This window comes from Aulostomus chinensis, chromosome 15, assembly GCF_037954235.1.
Source record: "Aulostomus chinensis isolate RoL2024-O1b breed Wild chromosome 15, RoL_Achi_v1.0, whole genome shotgun sequence".
Taxonomy (NCBI): Eukaryota; Metazoa; Chordata; class Actinopteri; order Syngnathiformes; family Aulostomidae; genus Aulostomus; species Aulostomus chinensis.
This window is the reverse complement of record NC_141334.1, coordinates 10,710,783-10,725,000: the sequence shown is the minus strand read 5'-3', so window position 1 is coordinate 10,725,000 and position 14,218 is coordinate 10,710,783. Positions and strand designations below refer to the sequence as shown.

Here is a 14,218-nt window from a genome sequence, read left to right as displayed (position 1 = left end):
GTTTTGAATTTGATAACAAAAAGAATAGTTTTAATATTTATTCATCTCAATTTCAAACGTGTCTTCACATAAATAAATACGTTCCGGCTGGCTTTTATTTTTTGCTTTGTTTTACGAATTTTTAGTAAAAAATAAATTAACTTACCTCGGCTGCCCAAGACGTAACATTATTATCCTAAAACAGAAAAATAAAGGAAGAAACAGGTGGGGTTTTTATTCAGTCTCCTCAGTTCACATGAACTTGTGAACGCCTACTCATTTCAATGAGTTCACTTGAGTTTTCTCACTTTTCTGACTCACCTATTGCAGTCTTCGAAAACAGCTTGGCAAAATAACTTCCGCTCACAACTTTCAAAATAAAATCAATGTCGTTCCAAACACTTTTTTTTTTATCTCAACGTCGCACACAAATTTACACATGAAGATGATACTGAGACAGAACAAAAGAACAATAAATCACGTAAAATGTTTCAGAGTGACTTTACCGAATTAAAAAAAAAAATCATGATTGTAAGGTCAGCTAAAAAAAAAAAACACTATACACAGTATATGCAATACACTCCTTTTACTAAAACCTTTAGCTAACACTGGCAAAAATCCCTTAAGTCGTGATTTTTTTCTTAAAACTTTATTGTATATTCTAAACTATTAAAATGTTATGCTGATAATGTCCAGGGGGTTTGGTCTTTTTTTTCTCAGTGATTCAGGGGAAAGGCAGAACAGCAGGTGGAGGAATCAAAGAAACACGACAATACCTGCAAATGAAGAGACAATAGAAATGGGAAAACTGCTAAAAACACGTAAGATATGTCATGTTTACATTGCATTAACAGTAAACCCATGACTATATATATATATATATATATATATATATATATATATATATATATATATATATATATATATATATAACAAAGTGAAGCCATGCCTTACTTTGAACTCTTGTACTTTTCCCTGATGGCCTGTTGTGGGTGATCTTTTGCACTGATGTAGAGATTGTGGAGGTCAGTCAGGCAGGGCTTTATTTCAACCATGGTATATCCAGTAAAGGTATGAAAGGAATCTGGCTAGAAACAAAGCAAAAGATTAACTTGTCATTTGCTTTTTCGGGTTATTATTTTGAATTGCATTAAAAGTTACATGCCAACTTTTTTCAGAAATGCACTATTTTGCCATTCTCCCCAGAACCAGACAAAAAGATAAATACACTTTTCTCCCCCGTGTGTGTATTAGGGAGCTGAGACCCACAGAGACCAGCTGACAGCCAGTTAGCTAAACACAATAGATAGTAGGTGATGAGCAATAAACTATGCAATGCTAACTTGCCCGTCCACTGCCATTCATTGTGCTAAGCTAATTCACACTCAGCTGGTCTGTTGGTCCCAGCTCCCTAATGCACTAACAGAGGAGAGAGACAGATATCAGTACTCCTGTCTAACTTTGGGGTTAAATTTATTTCCCAAAACTTTGGCATGTTTGTTTTAGAACCGTATACTAGACAAACATACCCACAGAGATTTGTTTACAGTATAGCAAGCAAGGCAGAACGCGCCAGCTGCCACTGTAGATGGAGTGTAATGAAGAAAAGGCTCCATTTCCATCAGGCTCAACTCTGCTAAATACTAGAATAAGAAAAACAGATCACTAAGTGAAGCACACTGCCAAAACATGATGAAGGGATTTCTCAAATAGCACCTTTAAGGCAGTGGGAATGAACCCTGTATGACTCACCAGGGCGAGGTTCTCTGTGTTATCACAGACAGGGTGGATGGACGTGAAAAGACGAAGGAACTGGTTAGAGGTGGGTGCTGCCATTTCAAAAGCCAGCAGTTTTAAGAGAAAACTCTCCATCCGTATCAACTGCTGCTCAGTGAAGGTACTGTCTGTGATATACACAAACTCATTCATCTTAGGAGGGACAATCTCCTCATATTTTCTAAAAGGACACAGATCACGCATGATAAGGTAGCCCTCTCGCCACGACCGCAACATGTTCCAGACAAATCAGAGACTGTCTTTAGTGACATACGCAGCGATTAGTAACGCGGCCGTGCCAACCAGCTGCAGCTTGCTCCGTTTCACATGTGTTGTACAGGAGAGGAAGCGGTCCAGGTAGTTGACAGCAAGGTGCAGTGTTTCAGAACGCAGCATGAACTCCCTGACAACCTCCACCATCCAGTCAACCAGGACGACCCGCATGTCACTTGTGATCTCTGGATGTTGCTTCAAGTAGTCTGGTCTTGACCTGTACTTCAGCTGACAACAGAAACAAAAGCAGTTAACTTGAGGTATTGAGAAGTGAAGGGCAGAAATTACAACATACAACAATGGGCGGGAAGAAGTAAAGGTATTATTTGGTGCAAATAGTTTAGAGAAGTTCCCACTTCACACTCCCTCAAGTTTCGGTGAATGTCTTCTGCATACTCGGACACACACAACACCTCCACTGACAGAAGACATTCATTTGGTTCAGACTGCATAGATGCATCCTGGGATGAACCTGCAAATATACAGCATTTAGGTGAGGACAATATAAGAATGTGAAAAAAAAGCAATGTAGATGTTTCTATGTCCAAACCCTACATGAGCTCAGCTGCAGCAGGAGTCTCCAATCTTCATTCTGCAGGTCAGATGCCTCAGTATTTTGGCGATAACTGTCTGAAAACACTTCTTCACCAGACGTTGCAAGAACAACTTCACATGCCTCTTCAATATAAACATCGTAGCTGGAGCTGGATGCGCCGCCAAAGCAGGCGAGCTGAGAGCTGTCTGACACCGAGCTGTGTTTAGAAAAATGGCTTCCCTGTGGAGAGAAAAAAGAAAAGAAAAAAAGCAGTGAGAAAAATTGAACTGAAAATCATTGAAATTCTGTGCACTCCACTGAGTCAGTCTCACCTACCTGGCTGAAGGATCGACCCTGCAGCTCGTTTTCTGACAACACTCCGAGTGCCGTCCGCTGCTTGGCCCTCTGCACCTGTACTGCATCTATTTTGCTTGAAGGTGGAATATTTTCTTTCCTTGTGTGACTGTCACAATGGGCATTTAGGCTGATGTTCATCTTTAATAAATAAAAGGCAGAGGAAGAATAAAAATGAATTTAAAAAATGCAGAAATAGCTTGATTTTTTTTAACATTGTGGTACTTGGATTGGAACAATGGTACCAGAATGAATGAAGGAGGGCTGTTGTTGCCCATAAATACGAGGGGATGCGAGGTCTCCCTCAACATTTAGTAGAAAACAAAAGATATCATCATCAATGATGAACAAAATATGGCAGTTTGGTTGGAAAATAGTTTGACCCTCTTTAGACCAGATGCAACATATTTATTTTAAAATGAGTATTTCACCTAAAAAGTGTGTGTTTGCTTTTCAAGCACTGACAAAGAAGTGTATTGAGCTCCAAAGATGTGTTTTCCCTCTTGAATCATCACTTTGTGTCTCCAGACTGCGTAAAGAACCGGCTACGTGTATTTAGCTTGGATTATACCAGAAGATGCACTTGAAAGTTGCTGTTTTGTTGTTGTTGTTGCTGCTGTAGCTGTTGTGCTGTCCAGCTAAATATGCATGGCTGGTTCTTTCTGCATTATGGAGTCACAAAGAAGCTAAAAGGTTGTTGTTGCTTTTTCAGTATAAAAACCCTGGCATCTCTCCACTACAGCAGCAGTAAGGAGAGAAATTGTGACAAAAAAGAAGCTTACAAGAGGAGCAAACCTGTTTCCTTTGATGAAGATGAACAATACAAGAATCACTCACCAATCACATGCACACAAAAAAGTAATAATGCTGCCCCGATTCACAAAATCCTAACTTTACATACAGAGAGGTATGATTTTTAAGGTAGAGCAAAACATCTGCGGTTATGATATTCCCCTCATACGTGTCACTATACCTTCAAAAATCCATTTGCTGGGTTTGGCTCATCATTCACTTCCATATGTGGGCCACGACTTGCTGCAGGGTTTTTGCATAATGAGGACTGTGGATTACTTATTCATTAATTTACCCAGTTAGAGAGGGATCGCTACATGTCCAGTGTGGACAACAGAAGCGATCACAACTATCAAATCAAGTTCTAGGTAGCCCACATGTTGCAGGTGAGCGCCTACGTCACAGGCAAAACAAAAAACAAACTCTAATTAAAATGCAAAAGAAACTATTCCACACAATGGCTACTTAATTTTTCAAAGATACGAAATGAAAATAAAGTGTAAACAGACACGCTAAATACGTTTGAGTATATGAGAACCCTCATCACCATGGTTACCATTTGACTTCGAGGACCAGTTTTAGAGAAGTTCAGCCACATAAACGAGAAAAAGAACTGAAATTTACGTTAATCGGCTGCGGTTTTCTGGTCGTTTCAGTCGGATTTACAAGTGTTACAAAAGGCAAACTCACCATAATCTGGATCAGGTGACTCAACTGTTTAACGTAAGAAAAACGATGCGACAAAAATGTGCATCCTACGACTGAGTGATGAATTAGCACGGATTTGCTCTGTCGCTAATTTGGAGACAAATCGAGGGGTCAGAAGCCAGCATCTGGGATGTTTATCCGGCAGGAAGTTTTCTTCAGGTCACGTTGATCAGCTGTTTCTACGCAACATTCCTTCGTCAGTCACCTGTCCGATGTGACGTTCACGGCAGTACTGGACACCTCAATTTCATTCGTGTCTCAGCAGTGTTTCATGCCCCTACACCAAACGAAGGTTGTAATTTATGTATCTGTTCATATATTTTAGATATTTTAAAGAGGAAAACGTACAAAATATTTGGTGATTATTTATTGTCAAGTAGTTGCAGCTGTTTTTACACTGATAAATGGGTTGATCACCAAGCACGCGTTTTGAACACCTCCTCACTTGTTGGTCCTTTTTCGTCATTGAAAATAAAAACATACAAACGTCCACAGATTACAGCATCTATCGTAAATAAAAGTTTCTAAACAGACTCCACGCCCTCGATTGTACCAAATCAGAACCACGGTGTAGTCTGGGTGTGGATTGATGTTTATCCCTGTGATTGCATATTTCTTTGGCACAAACTCACAAAGAGCAAGAAGCAATGATTGTGCTTCAGTTCATACGCAACTGAGAAAACAGCGTCGCAGCAGAGACATTTCTATCCTTACAGAGCAAGAATGGGATCCATTTGCATTGTCTAAACGTCCTCAAAATGCCTTGTAGAGACATAATTATTATAAGATGGCTGCATGAGAAGGATGAGATAATGAGCGCTTGTGCTTGTTGGGTTTCTATCTAGAACTACAAAACCTTGCATTCACGATTTGCTCTATTCTCATAGAAAACACGCTTAGTTTTCATCACTGAGGGCTGCTCAAGCATGATGGGACTATCAAAGCAGTGCTGCCCACAGATTTCACTGAGATTTCCTGCTAATTGCACTTCGCAATAATTAAGGAGAAGAAAAAAAAAAGAGTTAAAGCCATACATCATCCAAAAGTATATTTTGCCTTTTAAGTCTCATAAACCAGCCATATATACTTAGCTTGAAGCTAATGGTACCCTCCTGACAACGATGTGATGTTATGCTAGCACACTAGCTGGTCATGCTCAGCACTCCAAACCAGAAAGGTTATCTGTTTGTTACTAAATCTGGAATATATGCTTCTGTTTGTAGTTGGTTGCCATGAAGCACTTTTAGCTTCAAGATTAATGTGCTTGACTGGCTCTTTCTGCATTCTTGAGTCACAAAGAAGCCACATAGTGTATCTGTGAGCTGAAAACATACTGTTTTTGGGTGAAATATTGCTTTAAGAGTGAGTCAGGATGGACATAATCCTGCTTCAGCAAAAGACTCCTGGTGGTTTTTTTCATCAGCGGGGGTTAAACAGTGAATGGGATGATTTCCCATACTTGTCACAGCTGCTGCCTTTGTTGATGCCGAAGCCGTTTGGTTGCATCAGAGGAGTGAAGATGACTTTGTATTCAGTGTACAAATAGAACAAGAGCACAGAACACAACAAAGACTGGCGGTGGGTAACAGCAGCATATTGTTAGTTGATATTACATGGTGTGTCTGACTTCCAGTGGAGACTTTTTCTGTGTTTCTTCTGTTTCCTTCAAACATTGTGTGTGTCGTGAGTCAGTGCTGTACACTGTTTCAGTGCTGGAGAGACAAGATACATGCAGGCCAATAAAAAAAAAAAAGCACGATATTTCATTTGAGATTATATCCAATGTTTAGAAAATCATGTCATTTAAAAAAAACATGAAATCTTCTTTCTTTTCTTTTTTTTAATATACATTATTGTTCCTGAGGAGAAATTTGTGTTGCACACATAAAACTGCCTCCATAATTTAAAAAAAAAACATGTATCAAAGCAGCACACAGTGTAACAAATAAACAAGCAGTGATAAGATATGCAGCTGCTGCCCTTCGAGTGCAGAGCAGATTTTCCCATCTGTGTTTATTTATTCGTCATCTGGCTCAGATTGATGCCTGACAGCTCCCTCAAAGAATCAAGGCTGACAGAAGCAAACGCTGTGTCGTTTTTGGAAAGTCTGATGTTTAATGAGAGAGAACTTTCAGGCAGCTTGTGCGCTCCAAACTATCCATCAGATGGCAGACTTTCCCTTCGGTGATTGGAGTATCATGTTTTCCCCAGCAAGAAAACATGTTGCTATGCTGAACAGGTACGTAAGAGCTTGTAAAATTAAGTCATTATAGACTCGGATGCACGCAACTTCAGCCCTAGAAAAACAAAATAACAGCAAGAAAAAGCAAAAATCTTTAGACTTCGAACTACAACAGTGGCTTCAAACTCCACGCCAATATAGATGGTGCAAAGTAGTCAAATACTCAACTGATTCTTATTCACAACTTTTAATACATCCCACATATCTTTATGAGGCTTCAGATTCATCATGATGACGATTGTTGTCAGCTATGGAGGGTTTGGGGAGAACGGAGACCTCTAGAAGCATTAACGGCAGGCTTGTGATGCTGCAGCAGCTGAGCAGCTCCAGTGGAGCAACAAGGGATTAAAGACTCCAATTCTCAACCTTTGGTCACAATGCTGCTTTTAAGCCTTCAGCCTGACATCACTCTCAACAGCCGTATGTTTGTATGTGATGACGGACTTTTCTCTGTTTGTGCACTTTTTGTTTTTTACGCCTCAAGCAACAGACGTGGTTTGGCGTTATGTTTTCACCTTTCCTTCCATTCGTCCGTATGTGCGTCCTTCGCACATTAAAACACGATATCTGAACGCCTCAAGAGAACTTCTTCAAATGTGATATAAATATTCACTAAGATAGATTTTGGTAGCCAAAGCTCAAGGTTTCAGTAAAGTTTCACTGTTGTACAGCAGCCTCCTCCTTTAAAAAGAGCTGAGCTCTGAACTGAGAACTGAGATCTGACGTTAATTCTGGACCAGACTGATTTATTCAATCCATCAGAGGAGGATTCATGTGGGTCCGATGGCAAATTACCTCAAAACGTAAAATGATATTCAGTCACTTTTTTCAGCCTCCCCGATGAAGCGTATCAGGCAGTAAACAGGCTCATTTAGTTCTCCTCCACACTGAGATGATAAGGTCATCTCAGTCCTGCTGAATCTTTTTTCTCATTCAGCTGCTCTTCCTCAGGTGTGTGGTGCACTTCACTCATTCATTCATTCATAGTTTAAGCAGCTGAGATAGATGTCTACTAGTCACTCAGCATACTAAAACTGGAATAAAAAGTTACTGCAAGAGAAAAAAGAAAAAAAAACAGGAGTAATTTTCCATCTGACAGATAAGATTCATCAGATCTTTGCTCCGCTGCAGAAACAATTAAATCTCCTCACCCATTTGGTCCAGTACAGATGGGTTGGGGGGGCTTGCTGCAGCTATTTTCTCCTCACAAAATTAAATGGATATCTGTTCCCACAGTGAGCGGAAACATAGACATGCACACACACATCTGCGTATGTATTTACAGTCAGATAAACACCCAGGAAACAAACATGGTACCTGCTTGAGGGACACACAGCCTCTCTGTCAGCCGCTGTCATCTTTATCTGGCTCATTTCCGCTCAGTCTCTAAGCAGATGCAGATTCCTCTTGACAGATAGCATTGAGCTTGTGCCATTTCATTAGTGTGATGTATTGCTGGTGACAGACTAAGGCCAGATGGGTTTGGAGTTTGAGTATCACCTCTGTAACACAATGTCATTTAATTCTCCCGTCTGAGGGAGAACGTCACCCTCATCCAGAGGTGATACCCCCAACAGGAGCAGCGGAGATCGTCTCACACCCCTAGTTTCCTGCCAGTGTTCATTCAAGTATGACAGAAAACAAGAAGTATAGAGACATGTTTTTCCTTTATTCACATTCACATTTCATACTGCCTGGGAGCTATTGTGTTATTCCCCCCTTTCACTGTACCCACAATCCTTCAGTCCTGATTATTCCTCTGACATGATTAAGTAATTATCCAGCCGGGTTAGTAAATGGTTTGGGAAAACACAACATCACGAGAGCTCTCAGCTTTCACACAGTTTAATTGGCTGATTGCAAGTCATATTGGCAGCTCAGGCAAATTCCCAGGAGGTCTGCTGGTTTATGTAGATTGGTTGATAGCTCAACATTCTCCCTCTCTGATGGTTGCCATGTGAGTTTGTGTGTGCCTGTGTGCGTGTGTGTGTGTGTGTGTGTGTGTGTGTGTGTGTGTGTTTGTGTGTGTTTGTGTGGCAAAATAACACAAACAAGATCTAGAAAATGTCTCAAACCTTAAAGTTGCTTTTCCAAACACTGCAAAGATGGGTCATATTAGGCCAATTAGCTGCATTTACGCCGAAAAACAAGTCAGCAAACAGCACTTGAAGATTTCAAAGAAACACGAGCAGAGGCGGCAAAATCATCTGCACCCGACTGCAAGGAAATAAATAACAAAACCAAAAAGCTGCAGAAATATGAAAGATGATGAAGGGCAGTGTCTCTAACACCAACATCATGGGTGACGGATAGTGGCAGCAGGTTGAATAACAAACTTCACAGTATACATGTATATAGGCAGCATATGTACATGCATAGAAGAAGAATTATTCATCAATATTTAGAGACCATAAAGACATACTGATAATTAATTTGTCAATTTACGTAAATAGGATAAAGATAATAAATAAGCTAATAATTTCATACTTGGATGATAATTTGAAACATAATTGGTCGGTAAATTGCTTTCTATAAGATAAATAAATATGTCAAATATTGATATTTATACTGTATATTGTGGTGGTATTCCATAATTGTTTTATATTTGTGTTTCAAAAATATTAAGAATTCATTTAATATCTGTTTACAGGAATGAATGTATTCTATGGCAAGAAAGCGAATGTGATGACAAATATGATGATTCATGGAGAAAAGTTTTGGATCAAATAAGATTGCATCACTTCAGACTCTTTTTGTTTGTTTATGTGATTTCAGATATTTAAGTTGGGTTTTTTTGTGCTTTACACGTTCTAAACAAACACATCAGTTCATGAATCCGTGGAGAAAATCCTCCTGTGTCCTCTTGTCTGAAGGTCACACTTTTCACACAGTCTTTAAAACAGCCTACGACGATGTCTCATTTAATTATCTTCATCTGGATCAAGTGATTTTTCTTTTAATGTAGAGGAATATGATGTAAAAACTTGTGCCAGCCATTAAAAGGCCCATCACTGTAATGAGGCGGGAGCATGAAAAGAAAATGAGCTCCCAGATCGTCGAGGGGTTATGTCAAGACTGAGAGCCCTTATTGTCTCTGTCTTATAATGGAAGAATAATTCTGCTGCCTACAGCAGGATGCAGCGAGACACACACACACACACACACACACACACACACACACACACACACACACACAAAACAGCCACAGGAAAACTCTTTATAGAATACCACACCATGTGGCAATAACCATAATGATGCTACAAACCTTTGATTAAAGTTTAATTGTTTGTTTTTTGGAGTCATTTTCCCCCCTCACATCATTATTCAGAGTGAGAAAGATAAAGAGGGGATCAAGAGAAATAATGAAACAATATCTCAGACGTGAAAAGACAAACTGACTGAGTAGTTATCCTGAAAGACATCGTTGTCGCCCACTTGCATCTTCTGTTGCTGTGTGCATCTCATGTGTGCATCGGCTAACATGTCTGAGCCGCCGAAAACATGAATAATGAATGTCTGAAGAGTGAAAGTCTTTTTTTATTTGCAATTTAAGAGTCCCAAATCTTTTGGTGCACTAAATTATTCATATATTCAAATGAATCTGACTATGAGGACACTTTTTCCTTTCTCTCCTCTTTCATGAATTTAGAGTGTACCCTTCAGACAGAGAAGGCAAATTGCCAACGCTATTACCGTCAAAGGTTTTAGTGGAACAGCAAATTCAAGAGGTTTGCGGCATCATGCTCATGCGTGTTCTTGTACACAAATGTTGTTGTTTGTGTCTGTTTATATCATTTCATTTTCTTGCACATTGTTTTCAAAGACAAATGAAACCGCTATTGCAGACAAAAGTTGAGTCAAACATGCAAGGAAATCCTTAAAATGAAAAAAAAACGATCATCAAGGGACTTGAAAGGCGGAATTTCCTAAATTAAGATGAGATTTTCATTTGGAAATATGCACACGCACACAACGCGCACGCACACACACACACACACACACACACACACACACACACACGCACACACACACTGCAGATCTATGGAGAAGAATTTGATTGAAATACTGCAATGACACAAAAAATGCCCGTGTCTGTTGACTGGCAGATATCCGCTCTTTCAAATCTTTGAAAAACTAGAACACCACCAATAATTCTCTACAACATCATGGAAACATTTGATGAATATATTTCAAAAATCTCTCCAAGTTAAGGGTATTAATGATGCTTTCTCGTGCAATAATGAGAAGACAAGAGTAACACAGCTTTTTCTACTCTCATCAAAGTCTTAATTTGCCTCCGAGAGCCTCTCGCTCAGTTGGGTACTTAATTAAATGGTTCATATTTCCAAATAGAGAAAGTACATCTGCACTGCATCCAAATTACTCCAGTCATTTAACACATTTGCTACCAATGTTTTACACTTAAGAGTTTTGAATGCAAAGTGTGCCATCTTGGTAAGAGGTCTCACACCAATAACAAAAGATGTAGTTACTGTAGATGCAGTGAGACGTCAATGTAGGATCATGGGAATTGTTGTCTTCATTGATGTCCATAGCTCATTAAGAACCAGATGTGACAACGAATAGATAGATTTAAAAAAAAGTGGACATAACTTGTAGCTCTGAATCCAGTGGGCAAGCTCCTTCTCTTCAACAGCCAGCAGAGGGAGACTTGAACTAATTTGATAACCTGACATGCACCTTGAATCCAGTTAGTATTTCCTTAAAAAGAATAACTGCCAGGGTGCTATGAAAAATAAACATACAATTTGAGAAATTTACTGTGTGCTCTGCTTGTACCACACATACCAACGGGAGCATGTCACTGTTCAGCTCTGTACTGGAAATATTCATATCAAATATTCTCAAGTGACACAAACCACAAAATGCACACGCCATGACATCAGAGGCCACCGGTTGGAAACCAACACAGCCAATGAGTATCTTGGCAAAGTGATGCAGACACACAACTATAAATCAGCCTTAATGCCACAACACACGGCTGACTTGAATAAAATGCTCTTCTTTGGATTTGAACTTCACTGGAAAAAAAAATTCATAAGATAGGTTTTGCTATTCGGAGATGTTTTATAGCAGAAATGATACATGTTTCGATTGGTGACACAAATTTAACCCAATGAAGTAGGCCATCCCCACACATACACATTCACTTTGGCCCAGAATTATCCTTGAATGCAGTTGAATCCCCCCTTTACTGCATGTCTTCCCCTGATTAACATGCAGAGCAGAGACTGGCGTCCTCGCAAGGGCAACACTGGGATGGCATGGAGTCAGAGCAGACTGGAATATCAGGGAATGACACGGAACTGGTGGCCACTTCTTCAGCTTCTGGGATTAGTGACAAAAGGCAGTAGAGGCCAAAGCTGTTATCTCCATCCTTCAGTCCTCTCTCTTTCTCTCACTTACTCACTGACACACACACGCACATAATTAACTTTGCCAAATATATTCATTCTTTTGGGTGTCATTTTTCCATGCGATATGTTTAGGAGTGGTCTTGCAGAGCATGAATATTAGAGTGGATGGCTGGGGAAATAATTATAGGAATAATTTAATTATGTACACTCTTATTTTTCCACTGTCCTTGGTTTCTCCCTCACCACACCACTTAAACTGCCTAAAGCACATAAATTAAATACTTATAAATGGGATTATTTTTTTTCCAGGTTTTTTTTTTTTTCAAGTGTAAAGACAACACTCACATATATAAAAGTATCTCAGATGAAATGAATTCCTTCCCCACCATCGCATTTTTGTCTGAAGCACACCTGAGAATTAGCCACATGATGTCAGTGACGGCTGGATTTGGATATTTAATAAAGTCCCCCCCCCCCCACCCCCACCCCCCCCACACACACACTACTGTTATGTCCCCTGATAATGGCGTCAGTGGGCAGATGGCAGAAGACAGCGGCATCTGCGGAGGAGGAGGTGTTTTTTCCCCTTCACAGCCAGGACAGGTGTCATCTGCTTCTGTCATGAATACCATCAAGGTGCCAATATGCCCTTTTATGATTTTCAAAATCAGCTGCCTTAGTTGGAGACTTTCATTATGAATTGAGCAGCATTTCTTTGTTAATCTTTGACACCAAAGCAATGCACCTGAAAAGGTTGGTTGACCTTGATTGCATAAAAATCTCAATAGGAACTACATCATTATGAAGGCTTAATACCAGTATTGTTTCTCAAAACAAAAAAACATCAAAACCTTGAAAAATAAAAGCTCCACAATCATGATTGTCAATCATTTGGAATTTGTATTAAGGCAAAAATCCATGACTAGAGAGGCAGGTTTTGAAATGTCTCTTTGAATGAAGGAGCTACTGAATCTTGAAATTTGGAAATCTCATAGGTTTCACATATAATCCCATAGGTTGCACGTGTAATCTCATAGGTTGCACATGTAATCCTATGGGATTGCATGTGCCATTGGTTTCCTGTGTAATCCCTTAAATTTCACCCTTAATCCTGTAGATTTCTTATTCGAATAGATTTCACATGTAATACCATTGATTTCTCGTGCAATGTTTAAGATTTAACGTGTAACCCTGCAGGTTTCACATGTAATACTACAGATTTAACATGTAATCGTTCAGGTTTAACGTGTAACCCTGCAGGTTTCACATGTAATTCTACAGCTTTAACATGTAATTGTTCAGGTTTAACATGCAATCCTATAGGTTTCTCAAGAGTATTCTGGCATCAAATGCAACTCCACTGGTTCCACTTCAGAATTTTGTAATCCCACTGGTTCCATGTTATTGTGGCTTCACATGTTACACCACAATGATGTTGTAAAACCATGTTCCTCATGAGCAAAGAACAGGTTTTTCCCATGGAGAAACTCATGTTCCACACAGTTTAAAGGGTACAGGTAGATTCCTCCTGTTTTCTCTAATTGCTGGATCAATTTCAAACACAAAAACTTTATTAAATTTGCTGTAAAATATCTTTTTCACAAGTGCTATAAGCATTTTTCTACCACATATATTCGTGTTAAGCTGTAAAATGTGTACTTTTACAGAACATATGTGTTCAGCTGCTTCTAACAAAATGTAATTCTATGTGAATGGAAGACAGTGAAAAGACCCAGCGAGAGCTGTGGGATGATGGGAGGGGGGAGGAGTAGCGATTCAGAAACAGTTAGAGCCGTTAAAAGCCGTTATTTTCTTTTCTTTCTCTCTGTCCCATCTGAGCTGTTGAGTCTGCCAGCACAATGGCCGACAGTTATCACTCACGACTGGATTCTGCCGACTGACGCAGTCTGCTAAGAGTGAGACCCACACAAAAACACTAAATTGATGACACCAAAGGGATGATTGGAAAAGTGTGTGGGAGGGAACATGCTGCATAATGACACATATTGATCCTTTTATCAAACCACATAGTTGCATGTATTGATTCTGCCCATGTTAACCAAAATAAGAACATCAGAAAAAGAAAAGGATGAGACCATTGATGGGATGGTAATTGGAAGATGATGAGCAACAGAGAAAAGTAGGAGGGCGGAGACAGAGGGAGTCACTGAGACAAAGGAT

General features: G+C 39.6%; 2 protein-coding genes across 5 annotated transcripts in view; both read right to left on the bottom strand.

Moving 5' to 3' along the window:
• sparta (spartin a) overlaps positions 1-314 on the bottom strand; it is a 9,019-nt gene extending 8,705 nt beyond the window's left edge. Inside the window, exon 1 of one of the 3 annotated variants that reach the window (XM_086226209.1) lies at positions 146-314. In XM_086226209.1, the coding sequence (XP_086082335.1) occupies positions 146-168 (23 nt within the window). In that variant the 5' untranslated portion in view covers positions 169-314. The remainder of the gene's footprint in view (positions 1-145) is intronic. The other 2 variants (XM_086226208.1, XM_086226206.1) reach the window with 2 other exon arrangements.
• Positions 315-541: 227 nt separating this feature from the next.
• Positions 542-4,626, bottom strand: ccna1 (cyclin A1). Of its 2 annotated transcripts, none has more exons than XM_086226211.1 (9): positions 4,400-4,626; positions 2,900-3,058; positions 2,584-2,803; positions 2,385-2,500; positions 2,030-2,256; positions 1,732-1,936; positions 1,509-1,622; positions 934-1,067; positions 542-755 (listed from the first exon to the last, which is right to left on the bottom strand). In XM_086226211.1, the coding sequence occupies exons 1-9, from the start codon at positions 4,400-4,402 to the stop codon at positions 704-706; spliced, it is 1,230 nt and encodes a 409-aa protein (XP_086082337.1). In that variant the 5' UTR covers positions 4,403-4,626; the 3' UTR covers positions 542-703. The 2 variants fall into 2 exon arrangements, with proteins under 2 accessions (XP_086082337.1, XP_086082336.1); XM_086226210.1 differs by lacking the exon at positions 4,400-4,626 and adding an exon at positions 3,891-4,239.
• Positions 4,627-14,218: the final 9,592 nt, after the last annotated feature.